Source organism: Athene noctua, chromosome 15, assembly GCF_965140245.1.
Source record: "Athene noctua chromosome 15, bAthNoc1.hap1.1, whole genome shotgun sequence".
In the NCBI taxonomy this organism is placed as follows: domain Eukaryota; kingdom Metazoa; phylum Chordata; class Aves; order Strigiformes; family Strigidae; genus Athene; species Athene noctua.
Genome location: NC_134051.1, coordinates 11155536 through 11174850, shown reverse-complemented (window position 1 = coordinate 11174850; position 19315 = coordinate 11155536). Strand labels below are relative to the sequence as shown.

The 19315-nt window shown below is 39.6% G+C and overlaps 1 protein-coding gene across 2 annotated transcripts; it reads right to left on the bottom strand.

Annotated features, from left to right (window-relative positions):
- Positions 1-1110: 1110 nt before the first annotated feature.
- On the bottom strand, positions 1111-19203 carry USP42 (ubiquitin specific peptidase 42). 2 transcript variants are annotated; one of them, XM_074919009.1, is made up of 17 exons: positions 19116-19203; positions 15176-15413; positions 14222-14422; positions 12904-13011; positions 12638-12740; positions 12404-12471; positions 12190-12260; positions 11579-11661; positions 10571-10682; positions 10033-10173; positions 9731-9831; positions 9132-9270; positions 7727-8458; positions 7231-7319; positions 5106-6581; positions 4366-4655; positions 1111-1681 (listed from the first exon to the last, which is right to left on the bottom strand). In XM_074919009.1, the coding sequence occupies exons 2-17, from the start codon at positions 15402-15404 to the stop codon at positions 1524-1526; spliced, it is 4101 nt and encodes a 1366-aa protein (XP_074775110.1). In that variant the 5' UTR covers positions 15405-15413; positions 19116-19203; the 3' UTR covers positions 1111-1523. The 2 variants fall into 2 exon arrangements, with proteins under 2 accessions (XP_074775110.1, XP_074775111.1); XM_074919010.1 differs by having other exon boundaries at positions 4366-4637.
- Positions 19204-19315: the final 112 nt, after the last annotated feature.

Below are 19315 nucleotides of genomic sequence, written 5' to 3'. Positions count from 1 at the left end.
ATGTCACATTTGGTGGTCAATATCGGTAATGTCACATTTGGTGGTCAATATCGGTAATAGGTTTGGTGGTCATTATCGGTAATGTCACATTTGGTGGTCAATATCGGTAATGTCACATTTGGTGGTCAATATCGGTAATAGGTTTGGTGGTCAATATCGGTAATGTCACATTTGGTGGTCATTATCGGTAATGTCACATTTGGTGGTCAATATCAGTAATGCCACATTTGGTGGTCAATATCAGTAATGCCACATTTGGTGGTCATTATCTTTAATGTCACATTTGGTGGTCAATATCGGTAATGTCACATTTGGTGGTCATTATCGGTAATGTCACGTTTGGTGGTCATTATCGGTAATGTCACATTTGGTGGTCAATATCGGTAATAGGTTTGGTGGTCAATATCGGTAATGTCACATTTGGTGGTCAATATCGGTAATGTCACATTTGGTGGTCAATATCGGTAATAGGTTTGGTGGTCAATATCGGTAATGTCACATTTGGTGGTCAATATCGGTAATGTCACATTTGGTGGTCATTATCGGTAATGTCACGTTTGGTGGTCAATATCGGTAATGTCAGGTTTGGTGGTCAATATCGGTAATAGGTTTGGTGGTCAATATCGGTAATGTCACATTTGGTGGTCATTATCGGTAATGTCACATTTGGTGGTCAATATCGGTAATAGGTTTGGTGGTCAATATCGGTAATGTCACATTTGGTGGTCAATATCGGTAATAGGTTTGGTGGTCATTATCGGTAATGTCACGTTTGGTGGTCAATATCGGTAATGTCAGGTTTGGTGGTCAATATCGGTAATGTCAGGTTTGGTGGTCAATATCGGTAATGTCACATTTGGTGGTCATTATCGGTAATGTCACATTTGGTGGTCAATATCGGTAATAGGTTTGGTGGTCAATATCGGTAATGTCACATTTGGTGGTCATTATCGGTAATGTCACATTTGGTGGTCAATATCGGTAATAGGTTTGGTGGTCAATATCGGTAATGTCACATTTGGTGGTCAATATCGGTAATGTCACATTTGGTGGTCAATATCGGTAATAGGTTTGGTGGTCAATATCGGTAATGTCACATTTGGTGGTCAATATCGGTAATAGGTTTGGTGGTCAATATCGGTAATGTCACATTTGGTGGTCAATATCGGTAATGTCACATTTGGTGGTCAATATCGGTAATGTCACATTTGGTGGTCAATATCGGTAATAGGTTTGGTGGTCAATATCGGTAATGTCACATTTGGTGGTCAATATCGGTAATAGGTTTGGTGGTCAATATCGGTAATGTCACATTTGGTGGTCAATATCGGTAATAGGTTTGGTGGTCAATATCGGTAATAGGTTTGGTGGTCAATATTGGTAATGTCAGATTTGGTGGTCAGTATTGGTAATGTCAGGTTAATGGTCAATATTGGTAATGTCAGGTTTGGTGGTCAATATTGGTAATGTCAGGTTAATGGTCAATATCGGTAATGTCAGGTTAATGGTCAATATCGGTAATATCAGGTTTGGTGGTCAGTCTTGGTAATGTCAGGTTTAGTGGTCAGTATTGATAATGTCAGGTTTGGTGTCGAGTTGTCAGGTCTGGTGGTAAAAAGTTGTCGGGTTTGATGGTCGGTGTAGTTTGAGTAATGAAGCATTCCACCAGTAAGCTCCACAGCTGAAAGACAAAAGGAAACAATGTCACTCCCTGTCATGCCACTCAACATAAAACTATGTCTTGTGGTTTGATTTCTGAAAGACAAGTCTCAAGCCTGCCCACAACTCCATCTGCTCTGTCACTACAGGATCCAGCCGACTCGAGAAGGTGGCTTCCTCACAATTAAACTGACTGCATTTCAGTTCTACGCTAACATTGGTGAACTCTACAGACTATTAGGACAAAGCTACCTGCTTTAATAGCAAATGGTAGACCTGAGGTAAATTAAATTTTGTTGAAGTTTTGCCTAGACAGCATCCTTGTTTTACTAACAATCTTGTGGTCAAGCTGACCAAATCTTACAAACACAAGCCTTCAGAAACTTGCTGGAGAGAACATATAGGAGTATAGAAAATTAACTGCTTTAAAGCTGCTCTTTCTCCCATTTTCATCCTTATGGATTTATTCAAAGTAACATGAGTCCTGGTGAATCGGCACAACCTAACAATTCTCTCTCAGTTGTTCCTAGTCTGCCCCATGCTTTGAGAGGTTCAACAATCTAAACAGACACTGTTGAAGTGGCCTTTTTTAAGATTAGATTCCATCATTCAGAAAAGCCTACTTGAGACCAAATTTTTTTTAAAAAAGATTGACCTTCCACAAGGTGAAGCTAATTAACATCCATGGACTTGATGAAATACTAAAATTCTTGAGACTTAAAAAACTGCCTTTCACAGCCCCTCACATCCCACTTGTGTTGCAATTGGTGTATCAAAGTGGGGTACTGTCATCATATTTAACAAAGAAACATCTTTCACCCACATAGACTAGTAATCTTAATGCCCCTGACCTGTGTAATAAGATGCAAGACATTTACTTTCTTACAATACTTTTGACTGGTTTAGAAAAAAAACAAGTTTGCCATCTGCTGGCCGGAGAATTCACTAAAGCCAAAGTTGTATTAGAGCAGATGCATTTTCTTCTGTTTGATTCCTGATTTATCAGCTAGAATAGACACAATTTTAGTGCAGTAAGGATTATTTTTACATTAGTATCATACAAAAAAGTGTATTTTTACAACAGTAATATTTGAAAGACCTCAATTCAGTCCTCCTTCTTAAATTCTCCTTGTTAAAGAGATAAATATATTAAATTTTACAAGAAGAATGTGTGAACCTTCAGCTTTCCCTCTATACTGTATTTTCAGAATAAAACTTTTGGTTGTCTATGTCCTAAATACAATAATTGTTTTTCCACAAATGCACTTCCCTCTTTGCCTTAAGCAAACTTTTCAGTGCAAGAATCTACTGACTGGCAATTAAGTTCAATGGGGAAACCACATGAAATTTTTGAAAATTAAAATCTATTCTAAGATTAAACTTCTCCAAATTGTGAAATGCATTCAGCTGTAATGCAAGAAGATTCATTCTTTTGGATTTTATGCCAGAATGACATTGTCAACACCAGGCTGTTAATGAACAAGTTTGTCACTATTAACCCAATTCTTAAAATTGTGGGTACATATAAAATGTAGAGAATTTGGAAAAAAGCCCTTGCTTTTGGATAGGGAGCTCTCTTCTTCAGAGATTACTGCAGTTATCTATAAGAGTAAAATAGATGACTGAGGGTGTTGTTTGTTTATGAAAACATCTGAGTAACCTGGACCGTCTTTATGTTAGATAATGGGCATTTATGAAGGTTTTATTTTAATAATAAACACTTCTGTTCAGAAAAATTAAATGGGAAATGTCAAATTTTATTTTAGATGTTGAATTTGGTCCAGTGTGCAAGCTTCACTGCATAATTCTAGAGCTAGTTAACTTAAAACATAGTATCTACTGAGAGCCCAAGTCAGGACTATGACAAGCAACAGCAGAGTTGTGTAAATTCAGTCAAGCACTCAAGTTTGTATTTAGTTTTTATAAACAGCACCAAACTGACTTTTTAATATTAAAAACTGGAAAAGAGCTGTTTCATCATCCCACTTCTCTGTATTTTTGAGCCTATGCTAACAGAAAAACACCAGAGGTAAATAAAACAATAGCAGGTATCGAACATACTCTCCAGGTATTAAATTGCAAAGTGTCCTCTGGAGGATTAACAACTGTGCTTTGAAGGCAGATCTACATCTGAAACCACAATATTTCAGTACTGTCACCAACTTATGTTACTTTGAATAAGCAGTCAGCACTGTTTGTATGTTATGCAATAGCTGAACACAGTATGTTATTTAAATCAGCTACTCTAGCAGTCTTTTATGGGAAGATGGTGTTTCACTACAATATTACTAACAACCTGGAAGGCTCATGTCACCATGTTCCATCCTGGCTACTGAACTTCCTGTCTACCTACTAGATGCTTTTTCAAAATATAGCTGCCCAAGTGTTTTTTTCCCAGTTGGCTGGACTGAATTTAACAAGGCATCTTGCATTTCTCCCACTTGTTCACCACTTAACCATCAGGCCAAATTAAAATCACTTGCCCTTCAACCCTTTGCAGTTTTATTTCAGACTTTCTTTCCTATCAGTCATTCAAAAATAGGGAAAAAAAATAAAGCCTATCAACTTTTTTTTGTATTAATGCAGGCTGTTCAGGAGCCATGATAGAAAGCAGAGATTTCATCACACAAGCATTTAAAGATTGTTTTAAATAATAACGTCTATGTGAATAAAAAGGAGTCCTGCCAACGTCCTGTGGTCCCTTACCTTTAACATACTCGGAAGTGATGCAGCTGCATTTCTTGCCGTCACCTGCGCCTTTTTTGTATGGTTCCTCACCGTCCTGGTTTCCGTATTGCTCACTTAAAGAGCCACCGGGAGGACAGGGTTCTTTCCCCTTCTCCAGTGCTTTCTCCTGGGAACGATCATCTAAACATTCCAAGACGCCTTCCAGTTTCCTAGTGTGTTTCCTCTTTTTCTTCTTTTTCTTATGTCTGCGATCGTCGAAGTGGAGCATACAGAAATCCAAATCACAAGATCTGACGGAAAAGCTTAAGCTAAAAATAGAAAAACAGATGTGGCACTTAATGCATATATGAAATGTTATTTATTTTACCACAGGTGATGACTTGCAGCATGTCAGCTATTTTGTGGGAACTTCTGCACATCTAACTTACTTTAGATGCAGCAAACTTAAGGCCTCAGAATGAAGGACAATAGGTCCTGGTTTGTACACAAATCATTAACAGGGGCTAGTTGTGGAATGTGTGGAATTAAAAAAAAATAATTGTTGAAATCTAATCAAGAATGGTGTGCAGATGCAATTCTAACTATGTGATCCAGATCTAGTGTTCTAAAACAATTCAGCCTTATCTTTCCTATGACCTGACCCCCAGCCAGATTATGCTATATAAATAACTTAGAAACAATGAAAAAGAGGCAGACATGAGAAACACCCAGAAAAGAATTAGGAAAAAATTGCTGATTATGCAGGAATCCTCACTTACGTGCAAGCCTTCTCTTGATGTTTATCTTTGGACTTCTTTTTCTTCTTGTCCTTCTTATATTTTTTCATTCTTTGGTCATCTATCTTTCGGCGTTTCCTTTCTATTTCGCTTTCGCTTCCACTTTCACTTCCACTTCCTTCTGTGTGGGTATGTTTTATTTTGACACTTCTTATTTTATTGTTCCGGGAAGAGTCCTCAAAATTTGAACGAGCTGACACAGATGGAAGTGTGTGCCTTTCATGAGAATATTTTTCAGATGGCTGCTGAGGTACTGAATAATGATGCAGACTTGCTCTATGGCTGCTAAAGTGATGTCCATCTTCCTCTCTAGAGAGTGCACTGTGAGACCATCTGCTTTTGCAATGATAAGGATTATGTGACCTGTTACTGTAAGCTTGGCTTGATTTGTCAAAGTCTTTATCATAATGAGAGGACCTTCTCTCTCTACCATCTCTTGTTCCATGAGCAGAATAATAATCATTGTAGTATCTGCACTTGTCCCATCTCCGTGGTTCATCTTGATAGTATCTTTCTCTGCTCCAAGTTCTCTCTCCTTTGGAGTAATAATATCTATTTCTGTCTTGTTCTGCTCTTTCTCTGCTTCGGGATCTATAACGAGAATATTTTCCTGAGCTTTTGCCATTATTTGGACTGTTTCCATCATTATGGGAAGATCTGTACTTGCTTTCACTGCAATATTCCTGCCTATGGCGATATTGCTTATTTGATTCCACACTGCGAGAGCGTCTTCTCTTGTGGGGATAACCATCTGGTTTGCTTCTGGTTTGCCTCTCCTTCTCTTCAGTGTCTGAGTATTCTCTCTTCCTTCGGTAGTGCTCTTTGTCAGGCTTTTTAGAGTCATATATTTTTTTCTTATGTTTTTTCCTATGTTTATCTTCTTCAAATTTTTTATTATTCAGTCCCTCATTTTCTCTACAAAATTGACTCTCCAAAACTTTATCCAGTTTTGTAATAGAACAGTCATTAACAGGTGGTACCACTACAAAGTCATTAAAAGTGTTCATTGCTTCTCGGCGTTCATCAGTAATATCAAGAGATGAAAGTCTACATTCAATTTCACACTTTAAAGAGGAAGTTTGTCTTAATTTCTTTCCGCTCTCACAAGAGACCTTGACATACAAAGGATTTTCTCTTGAAATGTGTTCAGGTTCTTTTGATCTTCTTGGTTTGTCTTTACCATCTTCATACTCACACCGCCCAGGGAATTCACCTTCAGTGTCCAAGGATTTTTTCCTGACCTTGTGCTGACCATTGATATCGGGATGTGCATTATCAGCTTTTGTTATAATACTTTCAGTAACTTCTTCTTTGGTAGAAGTGGTTTCAGAATTTGACTGAGTAAAAAGCTTCTCAGCCTCACAGCCAAATTTGAAAGGAAGCTTCCTAGATTCCTTATAGGCAAACAGTGCATTTTCCTTAAGAGCATCATTCTCAGATTTCTGAGGTCCAGGGTCACTGCACAAAATAAAACCACATTTTTCACTTGAAAAAGTCCATCTAAAAGATGAATGTTAGGAGTAAAATCCCCTTAATTAAAAAATTTCGTGGCTACTGCAAAACTCTGAAAGACATTCTCTTTAGAAACCTATTCTTACACCTTCCTCAGCTCCAAGAGGAGGTTTTTCTTCTCTTGGTTCTGCAAGTACTGCATTAAAAACCCCACATCCAATACATCTGTCTCCCTGTACTTGCTGCTCTGAATCACATCAATAGCCAAAACCACTATATTTGCTCTCCCCTCAACTAGAAAAACAGTAAACACATGGATTTCCCTCTCTCCCCCCCAAATGGGAGAGCAGATGGTGGGAATTTACATTCACACATCCTAGGATGGAAAAAAAAGGAAGGAGGAATAGAAAATTACTCCAGACAATGGTAAAAATAGAAAAACATTCTATGAAGAAACCAAAGTTTTCCAAAAGGCATCTGCCTGCATTTAATAGCAGAATAATTTATGCTCAAGTGCTGATGTTTGCAACACTAGATTACATTATGGAATTCTCTGTACTAATTTAAATCTTTCTATTAAATAGTATTAGCAGACAGGTAAAACAATTATAAACTTGTATGAAATCTGGTTTTAATCTGAGTGCACTCATTTTACCTTCTTTTCTCTGACAAACTGTTCATCTGGCTGGATGCGATAGATTCTAAGATTATTTCTTGAGGAATCGTCGACAAAGCTACAGGCATCTACAATTAAAACGTAGAAGTTAACAGAAAGTTAACAGAAAAATAGAAATAACAGGAAAAAATACTATATTTAGTAGAAAACTAGTTTGCAAAACTTCTACATTAGATGCTCAACATGGTCACTTTAAATTCTATGTGCTATCCCTATTTTACACATCACCCCACTCACCACCCCCAAACATATTTACAAAACTTATGAATACTATCACAGCTCAACTTCTCTTAAATTGACATGTTCTCATATGTCAGCTCAGCCCTGCAAATTCTAATGGGATAACAGCACAAAGTGTTATGATGAAATTTGTGCTGTTTTCTCGGTATTTCACATGAATTAGGTACATTACAATGCTTCTGAATACCAAATACACCATAGGTGAGAAATTCAAGATGGAACAAACATAACTCACTGATTGAAACAATCCATTTGTTACAGAAAAGCAAAACTCAGAAGGTTTAATAGGTTGGAATTGGCAAGTGGAATCGTCAAGTTTCTGTCCATTTTCTTTAGATGCATTATCTAAACTATTAGCACCATTTAGTGAATCATTTTTTGGCAGCTCATGTTGGGATCTTTCTTCTTCAGCATTCTGACAGGAAGAACGGGAATTCTGCAATGTATGGGCCACCTTTCCAAGCAAAATTCCATTAGTAGATGTTATGTTGCAATTCTTTTTAAACAAGCCCTTTGACTCCTCAGATCTTCCTGAAGATTCTGCGCTGTAAGTGACAGAGTTATCAGAGCTGAGTTTAAGATTTCCACTCACTGCTGGCTCAACAAAAGTTTCATCAGGAACTTCCTGTTTGGAAACATTAATAGCAAATGACATTGTAGGTGCATTTGAGGTAGACTCTGCTGCAGTAGAATTTGTAATTGTGGATGAAGGAACAGGCTTGCTTAGATCCTCATCCTCCGCAGCACTAGGACAGGGAGATTGTGACACAGTCTGACGTGCAGGCAATTTGTTGTGAATACTGATAGTGATCTTCTGGTTTTTTGATGAGTCTGTAATTGAAGGCCTGGTAGTTGCCCAGTTTTGAACACAAGCTGTTGGCGGAGCTGAAGATGGCCTTTTTAGAGTGACACCAACGGTATTTGAATCCTCTTTTAGGGGTCCATTTCCATTTAAATGAGTTGAGTTCTGTATTTAAAAAGAAGAGATGGCAAGATGGATATGTGCAAACACGCGGTATCTGAAGTTTTAAAACATTAATTTCTCCTACTAAATATTTCTATAAATTACCTCAACACCTAAGAAGAAAACACACCCCCCTTCAAAGACAAATCTAAGTCCAGTAAGTGTTCAATTCCTACTTTTGGGTTACTGCATATTGGTATCAAATGAACATTATTTCTGAAACCCATCCAAACATCTTAACATTGACTAAAGCTATTCCCAAATAGATTTATTTTCCCCTTTAAAGATTCCCTGAAAACACTGGAATAATTGTCCTTGTACTCATGAACAAGACAGTTTGTTTTCACTGTCTCATCTAAAGTGACACTGATGCGGGGGGTGGGGAAAGCTTTCTGTTTTTAAAAAAATTATTCAAGCATTAATTGACTACTTATATGGTCTCCAAAGAGTAGTTCTCAGTACTTTAGAGAGCTGAGCTGGAAGTATAAAGTAATGAAGTAGCATGGCTGCACAATTTAGGATTAGCCACTGTTTGAATGATTCTGGCTGTAGCATGAGGGCTGTGAAGAAAGCTGCAGTGTGGGAGGGAAAATAAAACTAAAAATGCTAAAAAACAACAACAAAACCCATACCAAAACAAAAAACCAGTATCAGTGTAGTGCCCCCCTCAAGTTACCTTAGTCATATGAGGAGGAAGTCGTGGTCCCATAACTCCAGTCTGCTTACTATTAGCCCCCGGCTGACCAAGGAATGAAGGGGAGTAAGATGGTGATGGTACGTAAAAAGCACGTTCTCCGAGTGTCAAATCATAGCGCCTTGGGAAAAGAGCAGTGATCTTAGTTTAGAGCTTTTCTTTCACTCTATTATTGGATTAAACCCCATACTATAATTTTATAGGAACAGTTTATATGACACAGAAGACATGTACAGAAGACTTAACCAAGACTACAAACTGAAAATTAGATAATGGTCTTTCTACAATGACTATCCTTTTCAGAGCAATAACTCATCCTTACACCTTCTGTGGCATTAATTTCTCCTTTTTCTAAATTAGCCAGCTAGAGAGAGCAGATATATAGCAACGTACACAAGTGCAGCAATTTAAGGCCAAGCAGTGAAAGATAAAAATGACATGGGGAATTGCAGGTTAGACAGAACTGAATTATACAAACAGTAATCTTTTCCAAGGATAGAAAGAAAAACACTTTAAAAGACGAAAAATATCAATAACAAGAAAGTAAATATATTCTGAACATATTTAGTATTTGTTATTACCTGATATAAAAAAGTACGTAAGCTTGCTGAGTGAGAACTGTTTTCATATTAACAACCTCTACTGAAGCGTCATTCATTCGATACCAACGTCCATCACTGGCCTGCAAATAAAGACAGTGATATCTTTAGATGAATTGCATGTTTTCCAGATGACATCACAGGTAGAACACTACAGAAAAAACATACCAGAACAAATCAAACAAAACATACAAGGCAACCTTTTCCCCTAAACACAGTGGTTACCAGTAACATTTTAACTTGTCAGCAGATTTTACCCTGTTAGAAAATAAGCTGATACCTACCTTTATTACACAGAGATAGTGTCCAGCATTAGAGCCGAAACCATTATGTACAAGAACTGCATATAAAGTATAGATGAGTGGTTCTCCTATTGACTGGGACATATATGCTCGAAGATCCAAATATTCAGGATATTTTACATCCTAAACACAAACGAAGAAGATTCAAAAATTATCCTGAAATACTTCAGGGAATAGCTCAAGAAAAACACCTCTAAAAACACAGCCTAGGATGACCTTAATATATTTAAATGAAATATATAATTTTAAAGTACCTATTTTCATAAACAACATTTAATAACTTAAGTTTTCGACAGAATTAGATCTTTTAAGAGTAAGGTATATTCTTATGGTCAAATGGGAACTTTATTGTTATTAAAAAAGAAAGAAGAAGCCATAGTTGTTATATTGGCTTTTCTCAGACTATAGTTAATAGTCTATACTTATCGCCTCCAAACATTAACAACATTTAAATGAGTATTCATCTTTGGAAAATCTCCTGTTCCAAGAAGATAAAGGTGCATTACAGCTGTAAATATACCTTGTTGATCTTTCCACCTGTATAATTTGCAAATCTTTTCAGTGTTATTGTGAGAACGTTGGAAGAACGATGTATCGTATACCTCTTTGATGCAGGAACCATCTTTTTACACCTTAAAAACAAGCAGACAAATGTTTTTCCCCTCCAAAAGTCAAACAAGTTTCCATCTCTCACACATGATCTTTACTTGCATAATGTTTTTTCTTTTCATAAATCCATTTTACATTTAGGAGGATCAGATAGGAATGTTACAGAACCGAGCCTGGTGGTTTTTGCTTTTCTCAGTTTATGTTTGAATTAACACCTTGTTCTGCCAAAATCTCTCATACAAATGTTACATACGTAGAAACATTTTACATATTGATCAGCATATAGGACATCATACCTTCATATGCTTTCACTAAGCATAGAATAGGTTTAGGGTGACTCATTTCGGACAAAGGTAGTCCACAGGTTTTAAAATTCAAGAACTGTGCAAGACATTGTTCAATGAGCCAGGCAGAGGTTGTGAATATTAATTATCACTTAGTTTGTTCACATTTACTGAGAACCAGTCTCACTTTGTTTCACAGTGAACGCTAGGACCTTCAAGAAGCTGATGTTGCTTCCCACCCCAAACCATTTTCCATAGCTCCGTGCTTCAGCTCACTGCTAGTTATGGCCATTGGAATATTTCAGTGGGCAGGTTCACACTTACAAAGGCTGACAAGCCCCCATGTAGACAGGACTAGGCATAAAAGTCTAACGTGAGATAATGGCTACAATTCTTACATTTCTAAATATTCAAAGAGAAACACAAAAATTACTCACTACAATACAAATGTATTATTTTCTAAGCTTTGAATAATTTCAGTGTATTAGTTTTGTAAACAAAACTAAATGAAAGAACAACAGAGCTGTGTCTCATTGTATTATTTCTAAATGAAGTCAAAACATAATTTATGCTCTAAGTCATGCAATACATTAAACTCGTATCTTGTATTAAGATGTAACTAGTAATAATCTTACTTGCTGCACTTATAGCTGTTTTCACCATCAAGTTGTTCGGGCTTCACAAACTCCTCTAAGGCTTTAGTAAGAGTTGTAATTCCCTGAATGAGTAAGAAAGTAGAGCACTAAGTCACTGGAAATGCAAAATTTCAAACACTTACTAGTAGTTACAAGAGAACCTTGCTATTTCATACTTAGGTGACCTGCTGTGAACTAGCAAACACTGTGAAAAAGGAGGCAGACACAGAGTTACCTCATTTGAAAATTATTCTACTTTGAAATAATAAATTTTGCAATGCCACAGAAAACACCTGTGATATGCTTTGGCAGCAGTAATGACAACAATCAAACCCATCAGTCTAACAACAGATGTATATTGAAGTAGAATAACCAAACAGTATGATAGTATCACTGTTTGTGTAGATACAATTATTATTATTCCAGCTTAAATATAATGCAAACCTGGAGACCATTCACATGGCTTCCACAGAAGAACAAAGTCCAACCCACTCCCATTCACCACCAAACTCTTTTGTTTTAACAGTATATGTTTTCACGTAAAATGACTTAATTTTAGAAAGCTCTACAAGTCTTTACACATCTTGACCCATATTCACAAAACATCTTACCTTTATAGTCAAAGTAATATCAAGGAATGGCTCATAGGTATCTGAAACCGCTTTGCAGTTCAAGCACTTGACTGGAATCAAAATACAAATGCTTAGCAATATATGAAATTTAAATTATTAATACATATTACTTTAGTCAAAATACAAACTCTTACTACAGACAGACAAAAAGACACAGACCAGTTCAAAGCACAGTAAGATTTTTGAAAAGTACCTCGGGATCTTAGATAGCCTCCAAATATCTGATGAATAAGTGTAGTGGATTGAGATGATACGTCCAGTCTGGAAATAAATTATAATCAGATTTCAGATGATTTAAGGCACCAAGTTAGCTCTTCAAACAGTTTTGCTTTTTATGAAAACCAAGGACATAGGTTTTAATTTATGATAGCAAATAAAGGTGGAAGAGGGGCTAGAGAACATTGAAAGTTAATTTGTTTATGCTTACTTGGTGCTTCCATTCAAACATGACTTCTGCAAAGCGTCAAAGACGAAATTTAAGAATTCATGGGCATCCTCTTGACTACCGTAATGCAAATTTTTTCCTATTCCTAATAAATAAGAAGGTTATTATATTTATCTCATATAATATGAAAGAAACCTCATATTTCTAAAATATCTCTTCTTTAAAATATCAAAATCATTTATACACATCAAATAATTATTTGAAAAATTTAAAAATATCAAAAAATAAAACCATCTGAAATGACTTACTTTTAAGGCCCTTAATAACAGATATCGGGCTGATGGCATTGCTAGCACAGAGGACCTGGTTAATGTGAGTCTGCAGGATACACATCATGCAAAATCCTCGTACATGACCTGAAGAGTGAAAAAGGAAAGCATCCCAGTCTAGTCAAATATACATTGCTACAAATAAAAAAACTAAAAACATAATAATCTTTAAATAATAGGTACAATGTCCACTCTCCACACTACATTGTCTTCTCCTAAGGTGTCAATATGCCAACACTGTTGTGACATTTTATTATGCAGAACTGTATAGAATAAAAATGTCAATTAAGTCTGTATTAAATTGCATTTTCTGATGAGAAACCTAAGTAACTATTGCAATATCTTTTTTTTTTTTTTTTCAGGCTGACAAGAACGTGAACTCCACAGACTGCAGAATACATGAGGAAACAATATTGACATTGATGATACAGCACTAAGAGAGAATGTGTGTTATTTTCAGCACACTGCTGTTAGGTGAGCTGCATGACAGAGAGCTAAGAATCCTCTGGGAGAAAGGAAAGATTAAAGTAATGCATGTATTAGTATCTCTGCCCTCCTTTATCAACAGGATTCTTAACTGAAATAATTTTTATATATGGTAAGAAAACACAATTAAATTTCTAGGGACAAATACTAAGGCATCAGACTAGAAAACATACAGGTGCCTTTGTAAAAATACACATATATGGATATGAAAAGAGGCTCCTAGGCTTAAATAAAGTATAAAAACAAAATTCAAAGAACACAAATTCAAGGGTTTAAAAAATACAAACTTTTATTTTTAATAAGTCTAAATTTTAATACAGTCCCACACAAATTTCAATTTGAATTCATAAGAGTTAGCTCGTAGTGCTTTCTCGGATGTTGGGGGTTTTTTAATGGGTCAACAGTGAATGTATCATTCATCACAGTATTAGTGCATTACAATATCTAGGCTGAGAAGACTAAGAATCTATGATGCTAACATCTTAAATTTTACCACATTTCTACCAGCAGGAAACCCAAATGCCAAATGTTCTTTGAATGCCTGACTTTACAAGGCACTTCACTATTCAAATGAAGCAAGAAATTATCTTTTTTTTTAAGTTTTACATGAACAAATGCACTTTATATGCAATTCTGAGCCTCCTGTTAATATAATCATGGAATCATGTAGGTTGGAAAACACCTTTAAGATCACATTCAAAGCCAGCTTCTACAGATAAAATAAGACAACTAAGTTTTCTTCACAGAATCACTTGTTCCTTCACCTTCAGAGCTGTCCAACAGATTTATAATAATGTTAGAATGTACTCACATGACCGGGTGTGTTCGAGGGAAAGCATATAATTGGCAAGAGGTGGAGTATAGGTCAAACACTGCAGGGTCGAATTGAGGAAACATGTGTTGCCAAGATTCTGTAGGCCCACTCCAACACTTTGAGTCTTCTGCCAATCCATGCAAATTTTTTCCGGTGGAAAGAGTATACTTTGCGGGGGGGCAATTCCGTCATTAACAACTGCAAGAAAATTTTATTTTAGAAGAGATGTATTGTTTCTGTTTTAAAAAGGATATTTAAAAAGTAACATTCTGCAGGAGCACCTGGAAGAACAGCTATACTCCAAACACATAAGATGCAGTTTTAACACTGTCACTTAAATTTGCTGGTCAACACACTGTTGTGGATAATAGTTTATTCATCTATTTTAATTCTTCTAATGCAAGACAAACTACCACTCTGATTTTAGTAACTTTTGCCATCTATAGCCTTTAATCTGATTATTAATTCAATTATTTCTTTCTTATCAAAACTTAAACCATAAACTTACAATTATACACTAATAAATATGAGACCTAAGACAGAAAAGTAAGCAAGTAGCTAGCACAGAAGGTAACCCTATAGACATCAGATCTCTTCCTGAGCACTGTTATCATTCAAAGACTTGTGAATAATGGAAGCCATGAATAGCAATGGTAAAATGTACTTTTCTCTGCATAACAGAATAGACTTGTGTAAGTCTGTGTATTATAAAAAGCTCCCCATAATTGATTGCAAATAGATCAAAACTAAGTTACAAATAGATTGTAAATAGATAAAATTATGTTTTGCAACACTGGTCCCTTCAGTTGCCTTAGGGGATTCACAAAATTGAAGCCTACCACTGAAGTCCTTATTTGTTGTAGTCCCATTTTATTGCAGAGCAACAAACAAGAACTGCATTTTCTACTTTTGTTTTTAAGAAAAAGGGGGGAGGACAAAAGACACACTTACCTAGGTCTCTTCGGCCAAAAGGTTTAGATTTCTGAGATGATCTGCAATAGATAGCACCCCCAGGTCCTTTGTCTACAGAGACATTGTTGGTATCTTCTGGAGGTGCTACCCGGCCTAGATTTGCAGAGTGTGATGACATCTTTTTTGAGCGGGGTGCCTTGGATTTGTCTGGTCTCCCTGATGATGACTTTTTGGAGCTTGAAGATTTCTGTTTATTAACTATTGTCATTGTTCATATCTGTAACAGAAGCAAAAGTTCTGGTTGACATAAGAACGTCAAGAAGCATTCCAGAAAGAAAAGGAGAAATCCTGTCACTTAGTTGATAAGACTGATTAAAAAACAAAACCAAACTAACCCAAAACTAAATACACAAAGCAGAATTTTCCATCAAAACTGTATCAATGTTACTTTTATTATTTATTATTTAATTCATTAACTTCCGCAGAGCTGGTGACTGGTGGCATTCTTACACTTTCATGGGATTTTAATCCATGACAGTTATGGAGACTTTTTTTTTTTCTTTTTTTTTTTTTTTTTAAGGAGCTGTAAGCAGTGGCACATTCAAGTGCTGGCCTGTTAAGATCCAGGAGGAGCTGTTTGACCCATCTTTTCACTCCTGGGACTCACACACCTCTGAGACACAGAGGATGGGAGATAACTCTCAGAAATCTTGGGAAAGAAAAGCAAGAAAATATTTGTAAATTTATTTCCACCTGGGTTTCTTCTGCCCTTCCAAGAAATATTTGTTTGGATACAATTTTGGCAGCAGTACTTGTGATATTCCGCACCTATTGCATTTACAACTCTTATTATCAACCAAAAAGCATCTTTTTCAGTTCTACTTATATAAAGGTGTACGTTTTCCACCGGCAAAACCGCAGAGGAACGTAAGCTACAAAAAGGAAATGCCAAACATAAGAGAAAGCAAACCAAACCCTCAACCCTCAAGGACAAAGGCAATAACGGACATTAAGTCCTTTTTAACATCCTGATTAGGTTTCAAGATGATACCTCTTTAAATATGTGTAATTGTGTGTGCATAGTAAGCTGCTGGATAACTACATGACCAATTGTCAATTTCTATATTTAAATTTTTGCTACTATCCTACTATAGCACTTAGGGTCTTTTTAAGTTTAGAAAAACTGTAAACTTAACTGAAGGTTTAAAGCACAAGCTGCTTTGTTATACTGAAATAAATGAGAGAACAAAGCATAAAGCAGTTTCAGATTTATGTCACAACTTGCTTGCCACTGATAAAACTTAAGGCAGATTAAACAGGTCACAGTAAACTAAGACTAAAACTTTAGTCCCACAAAAGAAATGTGCAAAGCCTTTAATTAGATCCTTTCCCCTCTAAATTTTCAATTTAAAATCCACTCAACACACATTTTCCAGTTCTGAGAATACACAAAAGTGGAAAATTCTTTCTCATTTCACTGAGAAATGAAGACACCCTTGTCCATTTGGAAGACTAAGATGACAGTTCTTGGGCTCAGTGATTTTCAGGTAAGATCCTGTCTTCAAACTGCAGAAACCAGTGGCATCTCCTTTTTCCAATTAAAAGGGAAAATGTTTCAACAATGTATTTAAAACATATTTGTGGCACAAAAGCCAGAATCAAGACTTTAGTGAAAGGCAAACTGAAGTATACTATCACAAAAAAAGCTTTAGCGTTATATTGACCAACGTAAGCCTTAAGTTTTTTCTTTTTTTGACAACCAAGTGATACATTACCAGATATCAAGCACTACACAACAGCAAATATCAACACTAGTAAGAATGCACTACTTCTTCAAAATATGTCAATAAAAGTCCTAATCTGAACATAACATCTCTTTGACAAGGAAGTACAAAAACTATAAACTGTTATTTTTTTCCTCTTTCATTGTTCAACATACATACAGATTCTGTTCCTATACCACTGCTGAACATAAATTTACATTGTCATGTGTCTTGAGTGTCATTTCCCTATGCAGATGTCATAACAGACTTTTCCCAGTGTAATACTGAAAACAGATAAAATAGTTACTTTCCTCCCATCTGGAGTTTTGCGTGAGCATTGTTTAGCTTTTTCTCATCAGTCTCATCGCAAAACACATCAGTTAAGACTTGGATCTAAATATTTATATTTGGTCTCCACTTTGCATGCAAAGCCACAGCTCAGGAAGATTTTATACAAGATCCCATTCACAAAACCGCGTTTAACCAAGGAATAGCGATAATGCATTTATCTCATTACAAAACAAACGTTTTCAGCAGCGATTGTAAAACAACTACACACACAAAAATACCTAGGTAGAAATAAGGAGCGATAGAGAACTACTACAGCGTAGATACGCAGATGAGGCACGTCTGAATCTTTAAATTACAAACTACACTTCCACCCTGCAACGCTACGGTAAGCAAAAATAAATAAAGGAAATGAAGAAACACTCCAAACACACACACGCCCCGCTAGTTTTACCTTCATCAAAAAATAAGCCACGCAGGAATCACGAAAACACCGCGAGGCGGACCGTTGCCCGGCCGGTGCCTCGCGGAGCGACCGTTACAGCCGTTTATCGTGGGGGTTTCCCGTTCGGGGGCCAACGGCAGCCCCAGGGGCCGCTCCAGTGTCTCATCCCGGGCTGCCCCGGGTTTTAGGACCAGTGCTAAGCTTGAGGGGCCGAACCGGCCACCCCCCGACCCTCCTTTCTGAAGGGGTTCGGTTCCTGAAGACGTTTTGACACCGACAGATGAAAGGCTGCTTTCACGGACAGGCACAGCCCGCCTGCACGCAACATGTCCGCACTCGGGAGCGGCAGAGCCCAAACACACGCCCAAAAAAAACCGACCCCGACTACAGCGGGCGAGGGAGGACTGAGGAAGGGCTCTGAGAGAGCCTCCGCTTCGCCTCAGCCCACAGCTGACACCGCGCCCCAGCCCCGCCGGCAAGCCCCGCGGCCCCGCCTGCGCGCCCCGCGCCACCCCGCCCGGCTGGGGGCAGGCCCGGGGCCGTGCCACGCCGCCTTAGCGCCCGCCCTCTTCGCTCCGGATTCACCTCTTCGGGCCCGAGCCCGACACCGCGCCAGCGACCTGCTACCCGTCCGGAGGCTGGAGCCCAACTGGCATCACCCAGGCAGCGACTCCGTGACCATGGCAACGCAGCTGGGACAGCGCGTGCAGGGGGCGGGGACAGCGCGAGGAGGGGGCGTGGACAGCGCGTGGAGGGGGCGTGGACAGCGCGTGGAGGGGGCGTGGACAGCGCGTGGAGGGGGGCGTGGACAGCGCGTGGAGGGGGCGTGGACAGCGCCGGGGGGCGGGGACAGAGGGGCGCGAGGAGGGGGCGGCGGCAAGGGGAGACGAATCGCACCCGGACCCTCGGAGCGGGAGGCCCGGCGCGGAGACGCCGCCGCGCCCAGCGGGGAAACTCGGAGCGAGGGGCTCCCGGGCGCCCTCCCGCCGGCACCGGGACGCGGGGAGGCAACGCCGAGTCCTCGCACCGGCAGGAGGAGGAAGGAAGGAGAGAGAGGCGGGCACCGGCGGGACCCCGACGGAGGCGGCTGGCGCGGAGCGGAGGCATCGCGCCGGGCACCGCCACCCCCCCGTCGCGCCGGGAAGGGGCCGGTCCCGCCGGCCCAGGGGGTGGTGGCGGCGGCGGCGGGGCTGGGTCCCTCCGCCGCGTGCTGGGGACGGCGCCCCGCCCCGCCCGGGGTCCCACCCCCTCCGGCTGCCCGCCAGCCAGGAGGACAGCGGCCGAGCGCCCGGCCGGCGCCCCGGCGGGGCGGGCTGGGATGGGCTGGGCCGGCTGCTCCCGCCGGCCGCTTTCCCTTCCCTTTCCCGGGCCGGCCCCTCCTCCCCGGCCCATTGATTTCCCGGCGGGGAGACACACGCGGTGCTGCCGGGGTCTGCCAGGCCGCCGCCAGGCCCGGCGCTCCCCCCCCCCGCGGCCCCATTACCTGGCTCGGCCCCGCTTGACTCGGCGCTGCCGGGTCCCCCTCGCCGCAGCCCCCGCCTCAGCCCGGCCCGCTCCGCCTACTGTTACAGCCCGTCGGGGAACAATGACGTCCCTCCGCCGGCCTCTTGCATCCGGGGCCCGGCGCCGGCCGGGCAAGCGGGCGGGGGGAGGGAAGGAGGCGGCGGCGGCGGCGGAGGGGGG

What these genes read in the sequence shown, in the direction of transcription:
- USP42 (XM_074919009.1), bottom strand. Translation starts at nt 15,404, where the DNA reads ATGACAATAGTTAATAAACAGAAATCTTCAAGCTCCAAAAAGTCATCA. An exon ending in TGTTTGAATGGAAGCACCAA is followed by an intron (nt 12,472 to 12,637) that starts GTAAGCATAAAC and finishes ATTTATTTCCAG; the next exon opens with ACTGGACGTATCATCTCAAT. An exon ending in ATATTACTTTGACTATAAAG is followed by an intron (nt 11,662 to 12,189) that starts GTAAGATGTTTT and finishes TTACTCATTCAG; the next exon opens with GGAATTACAACTCTTACTAA.